A 17,744-nucleotide genomic window follows, 5' to 3' on the forward strand; every position below is an offset into this window, starting at 1 on the left:
TTTTATGTGTTTGTGTGTATTGTGTGTGTGTGTTACTAGCCTTTGTTTGAAAGTGGGTAAATTTTCTGCTAGTTTTAAACATGCCGTGGTTTTTCCAATTTTGAAGAAAACAAACTCTGATATATAAGATGTTAAAAATTATAGACCAAAATCAAACTTTTTGTTCAAATCAAAGGTTGTCGTGGAGGGTCTGCTAGCCTATTTGTCTGTAAAAGGTTTGATGCCGATTCATCAATCAGCATATAGACGATTCTACTCAACTGAGACAGCAATACTTCATGTTTTATCAAATTTATTTTCAACAATGGATGTTCAAAACATTTCATTACTGTCGTTCCTGGATATGTCGTCAGCGTTTGACTGTGTCAAACATGGAATACTTTTGAAGAAGTTGTGGTACAATTACGGTTTGAATGACACTGTTTTTGCGTGGTATGAGTCATATTTGACGAATCGAACCGAGCAGGTCTTGTTCAAAAATGTTCTGTCTGATGTCAAAATGGTCAAATCAGGGATACCTCAGGGATCCGTTCTCGAAGCTATTCTGTTTATAGTATATACATCAGATGTACTGTAATTATTGATGAAGGATCATATAAAGATGATATCAGTTTAATGCATCTCTTGTCTCCGAAATTTATATAGAATTAAGCACTGGTTAGATAAATCAACCTTGGAAACTTTGGTGCATGCGTTTGTTACATCTCGGTTGGATTACTGCAACAGCTTGTTGTATAAAATACCTGATAAATCTATTGCTATACTGCAATCGGTTCAAAATAGAGCTGCAAAGTTGGATGCTGGTAAATTGAAGTTTGACCACGTTACGTCAATTTCGAGTGATCTGCAATGGTTTACGATTGATAAGAGGATGATTTTTAAAATTGGTGTGATCATGTTCAAAGCTTTTAACGAATGTCACCAGATTATATAACTAATAAATTTATCAGAAAAGGGACGGCATCTAGTTTCTGTCTTCAGTCAGATGTCAACCATGGTATACTTTTGAAAAAATATTACTCTTAGGGGTGCCAGTTGCAAGGTTACAAATTGGATCACATGATATTGCAATTGCATTGTGTGGAACAGTCTCCCTGCATCACTAAGAATACCTGGGCTTCATCTTGAATCATTTTAAAAAGATTTAAGGACATTTTATTTTCGTTGAAGTTGCATAGAATTTGATTTTTTACTTATTTTGTTTGCCACGTATACAATTAAGTTTTAATTTTTGATGGCGCCTGCGAGAACATTAAATGGGCGCTATATATATTGTCTTTAATATTAATAATAATATAGAAATTTAAGCTTTTTACATACACACACATGGGAAAACACTCAAGCGCACAGATATACACAGATCTACCTACACTTTCAAAATTAAACGTACTCATACAATTACTCATAAACCATGCAAATTAAATAGCAACATAAATAATTCAATATAAACAAACAGTTATCCATCCATCCACCAATCTCATCAGTAGGTAAATATAAATCTCATTACCCTATCTAACACAACGCTTAATGGAAAATGAAGTGCAGTAAGAATAATTTAACATTCTTACATTAATTAACATTAACATTAATTTAACAATTTAACAATCAACTAATCAAGCCCACTTACACACACACATTCAAACCTTAGACATCTCGATATATAGCCTCTAGACCCGAAACCTTTAAACGCTCATATTGCTTTGTAGGCCTATGTGCTGCACGCATAAGTTTTGTTGTGCAGTGCAATTATATAATTTCATTTTTTATTTATTTAAACGAAGCAAGAAAACTGTTTTAATAATTAACTTTTTTTTATTAATCAAAAATTCATGAAATAAAAAAATATAATATGAATTTTTTTTACTTTTCAACTTTTTTTAATTAATTGTTTTATTAAATTTATTTTTATTATTTACACTGTCACAAATATTTTTTAACAAGATTATCTATCTAGAGGCTGTTATTACATCGAGACATCTATGATTCAAACCAATAGATTCATATCTAATCATGCACAAACACACACATTCATGATCACTAACACACATGCATACCTCGTCAACACACGACCACACACATACGCGCACACTCTTACATCATAGTTACACAAAATCACTCATACATATAGACAAATTTCCTGAAAATTAAGTGTTAAGAGTAAATACTTAGGTGTAAGTGGATATGTGTGGGAGTAAGAAAATGTGTACGTGAAACAGTGCATGTGCATGCATATATATATATATATATATATATATATATATATATATATATATATATATTTATACATTTTTTTACAATATTCTATAAATTTTACCGAATGTTTGGCGTTAATATGTTTGTAGTTCGTTTTACAAATCTAGAACTACCTTCCTTTTAACTTTTAATTCTCGAGAGAGATGGAGCAGTCGCTGCTCGCGATTTTGTTCGATTGTTAGATTGCGTCGGTTGGTCGCAGAACTTCGAGTAAATGTTGGTAATAGACCATAATTATATATATATATATATATATATATATATATATATATATATATACTTCTTTATTCGTATTATGACCAGAAAAAATATGATCATATTTCAGATTATTTATCGTTGTCTAATTTGTTGTCTATTCCTAAACTGTACGTTCTCAGATTATTATTAATCTTGTTTAATGTTATAGCTAAGAAGAAATTTATTATGTTTAATTCACATTTAATTAAATCTTCTGAATATTGCAATAGAACAACTCGGCACACTCCATTATACAATTGCATTGTCTCTCGTACTGTTTTATTTTCATCTTCAGTTTTTGTTTTTAAACTGTGGTCAAAACTACAGTGTTTAGTTTTATAAGTATCTAAGAATGGGCTATTTAAAAAATCGATTTTTGACTTAAATAAGAACAACTTTTTTTACAGGATATGATTTAATTATTTCAATTATGTTGTTAAACTTGATAAATTTTGATGATCATTTTTGTTTTGAGTAATTTCTGCTCATTTTTGGTTTAATTTAACTTGTTTTCATTGGCTAGCTATAGGATTTTATTTTCATTTATGTTGTTATTTTCATGCAGGTATATGTTTCTATTTGGTTTGGGAGGCCGTACAAGCTCGTTTGAGCTTCTGTGTTTTCATGCTTTTTGCTGAATAAAATTGAATTGAATTGAATAAATGAACATAAAACATGAACGTACATTAAGTCCTTTGTTCATTCATTCATTCATTCATTCATTCATTCATTCATTCATTCATCCATTCATTCATTCATTATTTAATTCATTCATACATATATTAAACTGCATAATTGTTTCCTTGGTAAAAGCTGATAAAATACATTGTATTACATTTCAGTAGAACACACACCACCCACAACCCGTAATCTATACTGCACACATTAAATAATCCAACAGTATTGTGTGTGTGTGTGTGTGTGTGTGTGTGTGTGTGTGTGTGTGTGTGTGTGTGTAACTCCTGTTACGACCAACTAATCTTTAATTTTTATTTAACAGCACCCATTAACTTGACACAATGAAATAATTATAGTTCACTGCTAGAGAGTGCATCACAATAAATAAGCGTAGTAAAAAAATATGTAATGAAATAATTTAGAAAATTAAACGATTAAACATCATCAACACCTCAACATATAAACACATAGCTATAACATGAGTGGCACTTCTAATTTGCTCAAGAACAAGGGCCAGCTAAATAAGAAAGATATCCAACACATTTGAGGTATAAAAATTAGCAAATGTTGAAAAATATAAACATTATTAATCAAGCAAAAAGTTCATAGCTAGCAGGACATATATCATACTATGAAAACAAAGAACTGGCATAAGTTGTTTAAGACAAAAAAATTTAAACTAATAAAACAAAACCCATTAAGGTTTCAACAGAAAAATGTTTTCTGAAAGCAAAGTTTAAGCAAGATATAAATTACAAACTCGCAAATCACTAACATAAGTATGTACAACATCAAGAGAGTACTTATTTTCAAATATATAAACACAACAAATTAGCACACCTTGGCAAAACACACACACACACACACACACAAACGCACAAATATTTCAATTACATTTTTTAAACAAAAACACATATACACATTACGTGTGTTTATTTACATTCAAAGGAAGGAAGCAAAAAAAAAAGCAACTAGATAAATGTTGCAATGCTACCTCTTTAACATTGAAAATTAATCGAAACACAAATTATAATCTTTTATTATAGTTTTCAATCTTCTATTGTTGGTCAATTTGATGAAATAATTAACACAATCAAACAGATACACATACACAGATAGGCACGCACACATAGGCACAGAAACACACACACACACACAAACACGCGCACATTCAACAAGACTAACTTAAGACGGTAAGCCTGCTAAAGTGTGAGTCTGAACCGATATTGTTTATGACCCGACATTCAATTTGACCTTCATCTTCAGCTGCCAGAGGGCTGTAATGTACCTGACCTAATTAAGGTGTCATTCATTGGTTGATTGTTAACATATGAGATGTGGATGGTGATATGATTTGAATGAAATTAATATTAATATATACCTGAGAGCCTATCTGACCTAGTTTGGTTGTCATTCATTGGTTGATTGCTGACAACATATAAGACGTTGACAATGACATGACTTGAATGAGATCAATAATAAATCAAAAGAGATAAACCGAATATAAAAATTTACATTTACGCATATCTCTTCTAATAATGATGACTGATTGATATTTGTTAGCATAATAATAATAATAATAACAATAACTATAACCATCTTCTTCTTCTTCAACAACAACAACAACACCATTATAACAATTATCACCATACATAATCACCCTACATTGCATTATAGATGCGAAAGATTTACGAGTAACGAACGAACGGAATAGGAAAGCCACTTCCATGATAGGAAATAATAATGATGATTTAGGACGAAATAGGAGCAGAACCATGCCAATAACAAAAAAAAACACGCTTACAACAACAAATTGCAATAAATTACATGAAAATGACAACAAATAGCAAAACAAACATGTTGATAAGAAACAGGATCAACAATACAACGAAATGACTAAGCAATGATGACAAGTGTAATAAAAAACAATGTTGGAGCCTCATTATGACCAAACAGGATGATTAGCGATAAACCTAATTAATTTAATAAACCTTCCTCTAACAATCATCAAATTATTAATTATTATAAATATAATTATATAATAATAATAATAATTATTATTATTGAAACGTTTTCAAAATACTAAATACTATCAGTATATCAACATTATGTACAATGACATGATGTATTGTACAGCAATTTTAGCCTACATTGAAAAAAATTAATATAGCGGAATGTTTAGTAAGAAATACCGGCCATCACACAAGAAGACAGGCAACACAGCAGCAGACGGCTAGCAATGGAAAGATCAATGAAGCAAAACATTTCCTGAAGATGCCAGCTGAAAATGACAAAAATTTTTCCCAGCTGAGTTACAAAAGAACGAAAAAAGTAGAAACATCTCAGTGATGCATCCGTCAAATATCTGAGATTCAATGGAGGGTAGAAATGTTTGGCAAGCACGCTTAGATCACAGATATCACGCCACCACTAGAGGTTGGTCACTTGCATATCTATTTAGAAACATGGCATTTTATAATTATTTGCAGAACAAGACAATTTTTTTCACAAAATTTCATGAATGTTAAGTTTTGTCAATTTCCGACATTATGTCATCATTTGAACAATTAAAAAAGAATTAAAAGATAAATTTTTTGCAATGAATATTTTTTAAACGTTGACTTGGTATACATATAATGTTCTAGGAAGTTATTATGCATGTAAATGTTATTTCCTTCTCAATACAGACTCAGTTTTTATTGGCAAACGATGCTGCTTACATAATTCAATTTATAAATGTAATATGAGGAGATTAGTCATGAGAGATTTGTAACATGGCCCCACACAATGCAATTCAACGTAAGGCCACAATAACTGTTTCAAATTTCAATACCTGACTGAATAGGCAAGCTTGATGTAAATAATGATATCACCATATATAAAAAGAAAATAAAATTGATATTTTCAATGTTAAATAGTTGTTATGTTATTATATTGTTATGTTTTTATATATGCTATATAATGTAAAGAGCGAGAAAGTGAGGATAGAGAGAGAGAGAGAGAGAGAGAGAGAGAAGAAGGATGAGGAGGGCAACCGTGAGACAATTTAGAGTTATAACAGTGATTATATATATTCATTAGAAGTTTATTTTTCAACATTACAGAAATACAAACCGCACGCAGTAACAAAATGCAAGTGTTACAAAAGAAAGAGATATCCTTTATAATGTAGAGTAAGTAACAGCTTCCATTGAATTTCAACAACTGACACAACACACGCCATAAATTCACGCAACTGAATAATGAACCGTAAAATTATTGTGGGAAAATGAAAAGCCACTTGGGAAATGTTTGAATGTGACAATAGCGAAAGCACCAAATGGTAAATAACTATTACATAATGGAAGAAAGAAGAACGAATCAGAACATTATAAATAATAACATTAACCATTTCAACATAAATAATAAATTAACACTAAGTAGTGACGGGCTCAAGGTAAAGCACTAGTTAATCAATCTTTTTGTGCTATTATCAATATCAGTACTTATAACGCTATCAATGTGCCTATATACTACAAAGCTATAAAACTTTTACTATTAAGAACGATGTTTTATAGAAAATACCAAAAAAAAAATTGAATTAATAACAGAAAAATGATCTAAACAAATTTTATTAAGCTTAATAAAAGCAATTCATTGATTTGATTAACCCCAACCAATATCACAACAAACTATTTATAGCCGTCTGGTATCACATCTTACGTCAACTTGATTCACTACACAATGTATTTGACAAGGCTGACCCAATAAGATATTTCAGCGTCGTTCAATCCAGTAAAGACCTAATTTAACGTGACGGTACGAACATGAAACAGCTTACAACAATCAGTTAGTTGGCAACTGCCATTGATTTAAAAAGCCTCTAGTGGGTGAACCAAAAAAATCTTCAATTAAAAATAACAATTGATAGTTAACATGAACCATGTAGTTAAGTAGTTGACAAAATATTCATCTGGAAGGCTAACAACAAACGTATTGATTTTATATAAGCAATAATGATATTTTCATCCCTTATATTATCAATTTTGAATATATTATAACCTTTGATAACAGTAGTAACATTAGTGTTATACAGCTGTAAAAGAGGTGAGAGTATAGTAACAAAGCACCGGTAATATTAAAAGTACTAAATACTTATACTCGTAAAATTAATCAGATTACACTGCTAATCTACAGAGCATACAAAACGGCAAGATGCAAACTAAAGACAGACCCGTCTCGACAACAAAAACACCTACATCTGCCAAAGCAAAAAACAACAACAGAAGCCAACCTTGTACGCTGTCAACAGTAATTCGAGAGTCATTGCTATCCAGGGGTATTCCATCGCGGAAGAACATGTGAGTGGGTGGGGGGTGAGACGTTCCTCTGCATGAAAACGAATAGTCCAACCCTGCTATCCCTCTCAACTCTGGCAGAGGCTTCGTTATGATTGGTCGATCTGAATAAAATAATTACGCAAGGAAAACAGTTATAAGCAAATAAAATAATATTAATAATAATAAGCAAATAAAATAATAATAAGCAAATAAAATAATCAGAAATAATAAATAATTTTGATAATAAAACCGCGACAATAGCAACAAAACAGCAAAAATATCTAAAATAATAACAATTATGATGTTAAAGAATATAGCAATTATTATTATTATTATGAGAAAAAACATGGGCAAAGACAAAATGTCCCTATGCCTGCGACACAAAATTAACTATAAAATTTTAACACATAAACAATGTACATGAATATATGTTAATATGTTCTGTTCATACATAAAGATCAAACAAAAAATAAATAAATAAACAAAAGTAATAATGGAAAATTAAATAATAATAATAATAACAATAGTAATAACACAATAAAGTTGAAAGAAACATGACTGACAGATGAGTTACATAACTTATAAACACATGAAGTCTGATGCAGCAATTTATTATTATTATTATTACTATTATTATTATATGAAGTGTTGACATGAAAATTCATATTCAGGAAAATTCATATTCATTAAAATATTTATAGACTATTGAAACGAGAGAGGTGATGATATTGACCAGCTTGATGATTTAATATTATATAAAATAGGGATTCATGGGATATAGACTGGGATGTGGATACTGATGTCTTGTGGAGATACTGATGAGTGATTTGTTGTGATACAAATTATTGATGTGACGAGACACAGTTTAGTGATGTGATAAAGATACAGTTTAGCAAAATGACACGACATGACATAGTTTCTGATGTGGTGTAGATACTGATGAGTTGTGGATATGCTGAGATGACGCATGGATGGATGGTAAACCTTGATAATCGTTTTGCATTTTAAGTATTATGTACCAAGGGACAATTCAATATCATAACAGAACTCACTGGAAAATCAATTTCTTTCATAGGCAATAGTTATAGCTTTTTATAATCAAGATGTCTCTATGAGAATTGGACCGAAATGCATTCATTTGAGTGTAAATTTATTTGGAATTTCTGTGAAACAAATCAGTCCCTTGTATTTCATCACATGGACACAAAACGAACAACAAATCTTATAAAAGTGGACCAACTCATTGGATAGAGGGAAAGAAAGAAAGAAAAAGAAAAGGAGAGTGAGAGAGAGAGAGAGGAAGAAAGAAAGAGTGGAAGAAAAGAACTAAATTTTAATAGCAGTGTTGAAAGGTGATGGTGGGCTTTATTGATAAGAATAGTGACGTGGGCGTGAAGATGACGACGACGACGATGGTGATGACGGGAAGGATAACAGAAATGATTGTGAAATTAATTTTGATAAGAAAAGTAAAACAGTTAAAAATTTTAAATAATTTCTTTTAAAATGAGTCAGGAAATAAATAATTTTGATAATTGCTAATTCACAGGCGACTTTTGTTGATTTTGGTGTCATGGGAAAACGATCAAATGCAAAGTTATCAGAGAATGATGAAACCTTAAAACAGTAATTTGACATAAATTTTGGAAGTAATATTTGATAAGAATATGCTTTCTCAATATCCAGAAATACAAAGTTAAACTTAATTGCAATAATTGGCTACGACAGACACCCACCACCATTTAGAGAGCAAGACCATTTGAATTTATATGAATTCACCCACGGACCATTTTAAAATATTATATATCGACAAAAATTTAATAAAATCAAGGTTTTCATTTATTTAACAAAAATTTCAATTAAATATAAAATGTTTCATAAAAATTTGAAACAAAAATGTTGATTAATAAAATTCTTATCAGCCAGAATGTTGTAGAACAAAGATTAAAATAATTGGTTTTCAAATGAACAGAAGATGGAAAATGATTGATAGGTTCTGGTGAATTTATGAATAAATGCTTCAAAAAAATTTAAAATTTGAAAATCATACAAAAACAAATTTCAGCTCAATTTCAATAAAAGTATTTAAAGCGGTTCGATTTTCACTGTTGAATCATTATGAATCACATATATCAAAATATATATATAAATTTATAAAAAATTTGTAAATATTTTTACACCTAATGTCGATCAGATATATGGGCGTATACAGATTTTCAATGCTTACATGAATAAACACTAAACACACACGCAATCACACGTAATCACACACACACAAACACACACACACACAGTACATGTAAACAATCTACTTGGATGAATAAACAAATCATGAATTTAATATTTCTAAATTTTTATGTAATTTTTATATAATGATCAGCCAGCAAATCTCAAATTTAATAACTTTATATACTTATTTCATGGCAGGAATTAAAACTTTGTGAAATTCTCCGAACCGAAGATGAATCATTTGAAAATAAAATGAAAGTTTCTAATTGTGATAGGAAAAATTAGATTAATAAAGCTATCAACTATGGACAAATAGAACAAATTAGGATACGAAAACATTTTAACCAACTGAACAATTAATATGACGTAGATTAATTATTCCAGTTTGATCTGATTTTTACTGTTTGCAAAATTTTTAAACATTTTTAAGCAATCTCCAAGTCGACTTTCAATACAATCTTTTGGCCTCGACTGGTTCAGTTTAACGGGTTGATGCCAGATTGACAACTTTACAGGTTCACGCAATGGTATGACAGCATACAAATACAGAAAGATGTGATCAAAATCTTATGAAGCAGTACAGACAAAAAAGTAAACAATGAAAATTTGAATGTGCATTAGCTAATATTATCGTGCAAGTAGAAAACAACTTATATTTTTTTCAACAGCAATCAATGAATGATGTTTATGAAAGCTTCTAACAAACTGCAGATAATTTAATATATTAATTTCCATTCAATACATTGTACATATGAGCAGTAGATAAGATTTCTAGCCCCACAGACCACTGATGTCTTCATGTCGTATCACATGTCACTCTTTCAAGTTAAGATAAATAACTGCTAAACAACTTATAACCAGCTTTCTTTTCAACCAAAAGTGAAATAATTCCTTATTTCAAATGGAACATAACGTTGTGAAGATGACTTGACAGAAACTTTATACGCTGGATTGAATCCACACATCAGTGTCTTCACCATAGTTTTCCATCGCAATACAAAAATTAAAATATTCAATACCAACAAAACATTAGCAGTTTAAAAGGAACAGAAATATGTAAAGATCCGGATGCACACACAGAGATACACACACGACACACAGACACGCACGTACGTACACACAGCGTACACAAACAGAGATACACACTTACATTCACACAGACACACACACACACCCATTTATTTATCCAAACACATAAAAATTTGCACACAACATGCACAGATTGGATACATTCTTAGCCTTTCAACACATCACTGCCAGTCTGTAGAGTGCCATTTAGTCTCAATTAGCACACCTGGTATATATAGCTAAAGGTTAATACATCGGCTGTTTGTTTAAATTATATTTGCAGATACCACGCAAGCTCCACTGAGGGAAAATTAATTAAACGCCAATATGCACATGTTTACATTACACATATGAAGATACACGTAAATTAAAATATAATAAAATATGAAAAAATTATAAATACACGTAGCGCGTAAACACAAAGTACGCAGAATGACCACGAGTTTGGCCTTAGGTTCAATCCCCAACCCCCAGCACTCAAGCGAAACACACACATCATATATACATACATACACGTGCACATTCAATCACACACACACACACATACATACACACACACACATGCAAACATGCCTACGCACACATACACGCCGGGGAATAAGCACTACAAACATTAGACTGAGATCAAACTGCACAGGCAGACAGACAGAGAGCTGGATCAATGTATCATAAATTAATAAACATTGAGATGAGTTCAATGTCATAAGTAATCTAACGAAACGACCTTTAAAGCCAGTAAACAAACAAAATGAAATGCCGTATGTGCCTACATCAAAGGAGCAACGATGCAGACGAATGTAGATTATAAATTAACAAGCTTTTAATAACGGCTGGCTTTGAGGTAGAATTGAAATGAAAATAAACATGGAAGAATATGAAACGCCATTACTGCAGTTCATTTTATGTAAATGGCTACATTACGTTCGTGATCATATTATACATATCTGTATAGAATATGACATGTATGCGCAGTGTAAGAGTAGAAGATGTCTACGCAATAACATTAATGTTATATGGTGCTGCAATTAAGTTATTATACCAATAAATTATATACAAGTGGAGTGATAAACTTGATGTTTAGCAAACAATTGAACGCATCAACCATGCATAATGCTTACTACTTATTAATAATAAGCCCACCTAATTTATGGCCACCACAAATACGAGTTGGTCAGCTAATTGTAAACAAACACCACCACCAACACCATGTAATCTGATGATAACATGGGATAGGTAATGTAAATAAAACCGCCTACCAACTGAACATCTGACACTAATTAAACTATCGAATATATCAAGTGCGAAGAAATAATAACGTTATCTACCTTATTAAAGTTAATAAGTGTCAAAATAATCATTCGTAGCATTAATTATTATTTATCAAATTTTTGACATCTGCTGACGTGGTTAAACCACGAAAGAGTGATTAGAAATTAATTAATTTTAAATTTTAAAGCTTGAAAATGAAAACACTTTTATAACAGTAATGTATATTGTACAGTAAAAGACATGTAACATGTAACCAGATGAAGGTTGATCGCTGATGACATTCAGGATGTATCAGCTTTAAAATGAACAATGCAATTCATCAACTTGGATGAAGATATGAAGAACATAATAAAAGATATATAAATAATAGATCTGCAACATTGTAAGTGGTTCTGCGTATGTCAGAGCTGCAATAATAAAGACTTTAAAAAAATGTATAGATAAAAAAATAAAAGTATTTTATATTGCAACATGAAGATGCATCATCTGTAGCAGAGTTTAAACATATTTTCGTTTTATTTCGATTTATGTACAAATAACATCATCTATGACAAATTTTTACAATATTTTCATTTTTATAACACAATATTAATTAATTATATTTAGCTGAGAACAAAGCAAACATTTGTATATTTGCTCTAAGAACCACTTGTATTCATGGCATCTATCCTAAATAATACAACCATCCTCCAATCCTTCCCTCACTCATTAATATTCATTTTCTAAAACTTTTCATCGTGAAAAACGCATTTTTCATTGAAAATATAAAAAGATAACAAAACTTAGTACACATTATTATTTGTAGCAAACATTAATCATCATTAAATATTCTTTTGTTGTAAATTTTTACTGCAAGAAATAAAATACATTTTCAGTTCTCCAAGCGTTTCCAGGAATGTGTGCATGCAATGCAATATGGCTTTGAGGTAAACTTAAAAAATATTTTTTTTTCTATTAATAAATAGAAATAGCTTGAATTTTTCACCAAACAAATAAGCATGATATCAGTGAGATCACATATCATCTGAGCTGTACAAACTGTAAAAACAAACAGTTGTATAACTTTGCAACACAAATAACTCCACAGCAAACAACAACTTTGTAGCACAAATAAACATTTGAAGACCTCAGTATGTTTCAGAAAGTGAAAAAAATTACATGCCCTTTTTCAATGAGCCAACCAACCAACCAACCAATCAATCAAAATTACCCACATATCAATATAAAAATGAATGAAAACTGTATGATAGAATGAAGAAACACAATACAAAAACTAATCAATTTTCAGGTAAGTTATCAACCAGCCAATCAACCAAAGAGCCAGCATATTTAAGGAGATTGTTGACATTGACAGACTCCAAAGATATATGCAACTAACTATATCAATTTAATTAAACAGAGGAGACAACGCTACATCTAATGAACAGGGAAGCTCTTCATCCACAACAAACAACACCACACATATATAATGTGAACAAAACACACGGCACACCAATCATTAACATAAGTAGACAAAATAATTGCACATGTGCGTCTGTATGTGTGTGTATGTGTTACACATATATGTGTGCACGTTTGTGTGTGTGTGTGTGGGCGTGTGAGCATATATCCATTCATAAATCTTTATGATGATAATAAACAGGAAATAAATAATAAATAAAGATACTTATAACAGTAGAGTAAACACCTTAATTTAAGATAATTGTAAAGCAATTAACTATGAAACAGTTAGATAAATGCTTAAACACACTGTATGTGTGTATAACATTCAGCCCATCTTCTTTTCTGTTAATACTATTCATCATGAAGATTTGTGCATTTGGGAAAAATGCGAACAGATTTTATTATTTTCAAGTTTAAAAACTTAGCATAGAAACTCTCCTAAATATCTTTCAACCATTTAAGTTATTGATTCAAGCATTCCTCATTATTGATGGTTTAGTCAGGCACTTGCAACAACATCAAGTTCACATTTTTCAATTTTTCATTTTTTTTATTTATTAATTCTATGCGTAGGATATACAACAAAAATATAAAATATAAGGTATGGAAATATCTTACACTTACACAATTTATTTTTTATTCATTATAACGCAGCTCTGTCAAACACAGGGCAGCTTACATGCCACAAAGGCTGTTAAATGAGCTAAAACAAACTGACCAATAAGTGACCATAACAACTAAAATCAGATTGCTACGAACCAACAAGTGAAAAGACAACAGCATTAGTTCATCCAAGCGATGTTTGCCGCTGTTTACAAAATAAACATAATAGAGTGAGCTAACATTTTTTGGATGGATGCTTATCCGCAAATGAAATGGGAGGAGGAGAAGGGATAAATAAATGCGATGGTGTAATGGTTAATGTTCCAGTCACTGATGTTGCACTCACTGGGCTCAAAAGCAACGAGATCTTAGATAACGCACTGCGTGTGATGCATTCATTCACCTATGTCTAAATGCACTGTGTGTTTGTTCTTAATGGCTCCGAAAAATATTATTAAAAAAATTGTAAAAAAAAATTAAAATAGACGAGAAGAAAGCTTTAATGTAAACATCCACTCTAATCCGCCGTTATAATTACATTAACATCATAAAATATAACATTTAAACTATTAATATTTAAATCAAAATATTGTTAAGTTACAAAAAAGATGCTAAATTTCAAAAAAGGAATAAATATAAAAAAAATTATAATAACAACAAAAATAACAACAATAAAAGAATAATAAATTCTGGTTGCTCATTTGCAGTATGAGATTGCCCATACCAGTGAGATGTGAAAATTACAATCAACCATCATGGTCCATAGTAAGAATGGTCCTTGGACATAGCATAAAACTGAAGTAAATATCAACTTTGGTTTATGCAAACATTTACAACCTTAACTTCTCACATAGGTGACATTCTGTAACCTTTGCGCTGCACACACACCACACACACACACACACACACACACACACACACATATATATATATATATATATATATATAACATTCATCTTACCACAATGTATATATATATATATATATAGACATGAGTAGAGTCAAATGCATTAATTATTCATTCTTACCAGCTAAATAATGTGATTCATATTGAGATGCTTTTTGCTTACATTGATTCACAGAACATATTGAATCACCTGTTATAATAATTTTTCAATTAACAATGATATTTCCTTATAATAATCTCTAATAATGTCAAATTAAAATTGGAAGTTGACTCAAAATGTTCATAATTCCGTAGTTTGAATCATTTAAATGAACTCACACACATACACACACACACAATTAATACACATACATATGAAGACATATCGAATTTATACCACCCAGTAAACAGTTTAAAAAGTACTTTAATTTCCGAAATTTCAAATTTATTCATAGAATATGTATAAGGGTATAAGCCTAAGTTTTTTTTAATGATATTGAGTGTTGCAGAATATAAAAGAGAGAACATAAAAAAGTGCATGTTGTGCTGTTGTGAGTGAGTGAGTCATTCCTAGCTATTGTTGTCCAGGAATTGGTTGAAGCACTGCAAAAATGTAATTAGATCTCAACCTTAAAAATAAAATAAACATCCCAGATTACTTGCTACCCTTATAGACTGTTCATTAAACTGTGATGCTTTCATCTCACCACAAACGCTGATGACCATGCGATCAAATATTTTTTATCAAGATTCAAAATTTATTAAACTGATCAAATGAAATTTTCTCAGTAACAGTTCATTTGAATTTGAAAAAAATTAAAGAAAAAATTATATTACAAGAAAAAAACAAAGAAAAAATAAATAGACATCATCACCACTTTGTATTGAAATCTTAAAATAGTTTTAGATATGGAATCAAGTTAAATTGGAACTCAACAAAATAGATCTGCAAATTTAAGCAGTCAACTATTAACAATTTAGCAGAACGCATTGCCAATAAGTTAATTTTTAACTACCAATTTTTGGGAAAGGAACTGCGAAATGAAATGTTGTTGCTATTAAGCTATAGCAATTAACAATACTAAAAATTAATGCTAATAATGTGAATGAAATCACATAATTTTTTCCGTATGTTGTAAAACATAAAAATGAACTAATTTTACTAAGGAAAACAATTACACTGACTAATTTCAATTGTCTTTTTAGTAGTGATAACAAGGCGAAATAATGATTTTTTTTTCGACATGTTTTGAAACATAAAAATACTAAGAAAAATCTTACTAAGAAAAAAAAAATAAATTGACTGATTTCAATTGTTTTTTAATGTATTTTCCATTTAGTAGTAATAATAAGGTGAAATTATGATGCAAAAGTTAAAAATTTTTTCTGGAATTAGGAATCCGAAGTCAGGAAAGTTTACCTGAAGTCAGATCTTTTTGAAGGACCGGAGTCAGATTTTTTTGAGGAGTCGTATCTTTTTGAGGGACCGGAGTCGGATCTTTTTGAGGGGCCGAGTCGGATCTTTTTGAAGGACCGGAGTCAGATTTTTTTGAGGAGTCGTATCTTTTTGAGAGGCCGGAGTCGGATCTTTCTGAGGGGCCAGAGTTGGATCTTTTTGAAGGACCGGAGTCAGATTTTTTTGAGGAGTCGTATTTTTTGAGAGGCCGGAGTCGGATCTTTTTGAGGGGCCGGAGTTGGATATTTTTCATCCGACAAACTGTTAACAGCTCAGCAAAACGTTTAGCCAACAAATAAATTTTTAACTACGAATTTTGGGAAAGGAAATGTGAAAGGAAACGTAATAAATGTGACAAAAATCAGCCACTGAAGAAGTCATAAGCTGAATTTGATGCTACCGAAATTATTTATATAATATTAAAATAATGATATAACAAAATACATGAAGCATGTTTAAACCGTTGAAGTTTAACACAGAAAAAAAAACAAAAAATATATATAAATAAAAAGAGAGATAGTCGAATTAAACTACATACATGATATACAAACATTAAATAAAAGGAACCGAAAAAATTTTAAATAGAAGATGAACCATCCGTACCATTGCTGACCGACATAAAAAAAATCATCTAAACACGCACAGATATAAGAAATGAGGCAGAATGAAAGAGAAGAGAGAGAGAGAGAGAGAGAGAGAGAGAGAGAGAGAGAGAGAGAGAGAGAGGAAGTGTCTGCATAGGATGTGTAAACAACTTAAAAATCAACTACATCACCTAAAAATCAGCTGACGAAAAATTAATTCAAACAAAGATAAGGTCAGAGAACAAATAAAGAATGAAACAAAAGTGTTTTGTCATTGAAGAACAAGTGTTGATATGATCCAAAACGAAAAACGCCAAGAAAGACACGAGAAAATATTTAAAAAATTTAAAAACAAATGAGAATAAAAAACAAAAAAAAAAAACAAAAAAGATATTGAATTATTTGCTAACTCTGGACGGTGACGTTGATGCTGATGGCGTTGGAATGGTTGAACTCTTCGATGATTCCTTTGCATATGTAGGATCCTGCATCATTCCAGTCCATATTGCTTATGCTCAATCCACTCTCATGTATGTGGTATTTGTAATCTGCGGTCAGTTTTGTGTTTATATGTTTGTGTGTATGTGTTTTTGTATGTGTGTGTGTGTTTGTGTGCCGTGGTAAAGAGAAGTAATACATAAATTACAGAATAATGGATGAGTTACTTTAATACTATTTCATTGAAAATATGAATGACATGCAAAATATATATTCATGTT

The 17,744-nt window shown here is 30.6% G+C and overlaps 1 protein-coding gene across 1 annotated transcript; it reads right to left on the reverse strand.

The window, feature by feature from the left end:
- Positions 1-16,391: 16,391 nt before the first annotated feature.
- Positions 16,392-17,529, reverse strand: HELRODRAFT_172896 (hypothetical protein; the record flags this gene model as incomplete). Its single annotated transcript, XM_009019560.1, has 2 exons — positions 16,392-16,702; positions 17,436-17,529. The coding sequence occupies 2 exons, from the start codon at positions 17,527-17,529 to the stop codon at positions 16,392-16,394; spliced, it is 405 nt and encodes a 134-aa protein (XP_009017808.1).
- Positions 17,530-17,744: the final 215 nt, after the last annotated feature.

Source organism: Helobdella robusta, assembly GCF_000326865.2.
Source record: "Helobdella robusta unplaced genomic scaffold HELROscaffold_25, whole genome shotgun sequence".
Taxonomy (NCBI): domain Eukaryota; kingdom Metazoa; phylum Annelida; class Clitellata; order Rhynchobdellida; family Glossiphoniidae; genus Helobdella; species Helobdella robusta.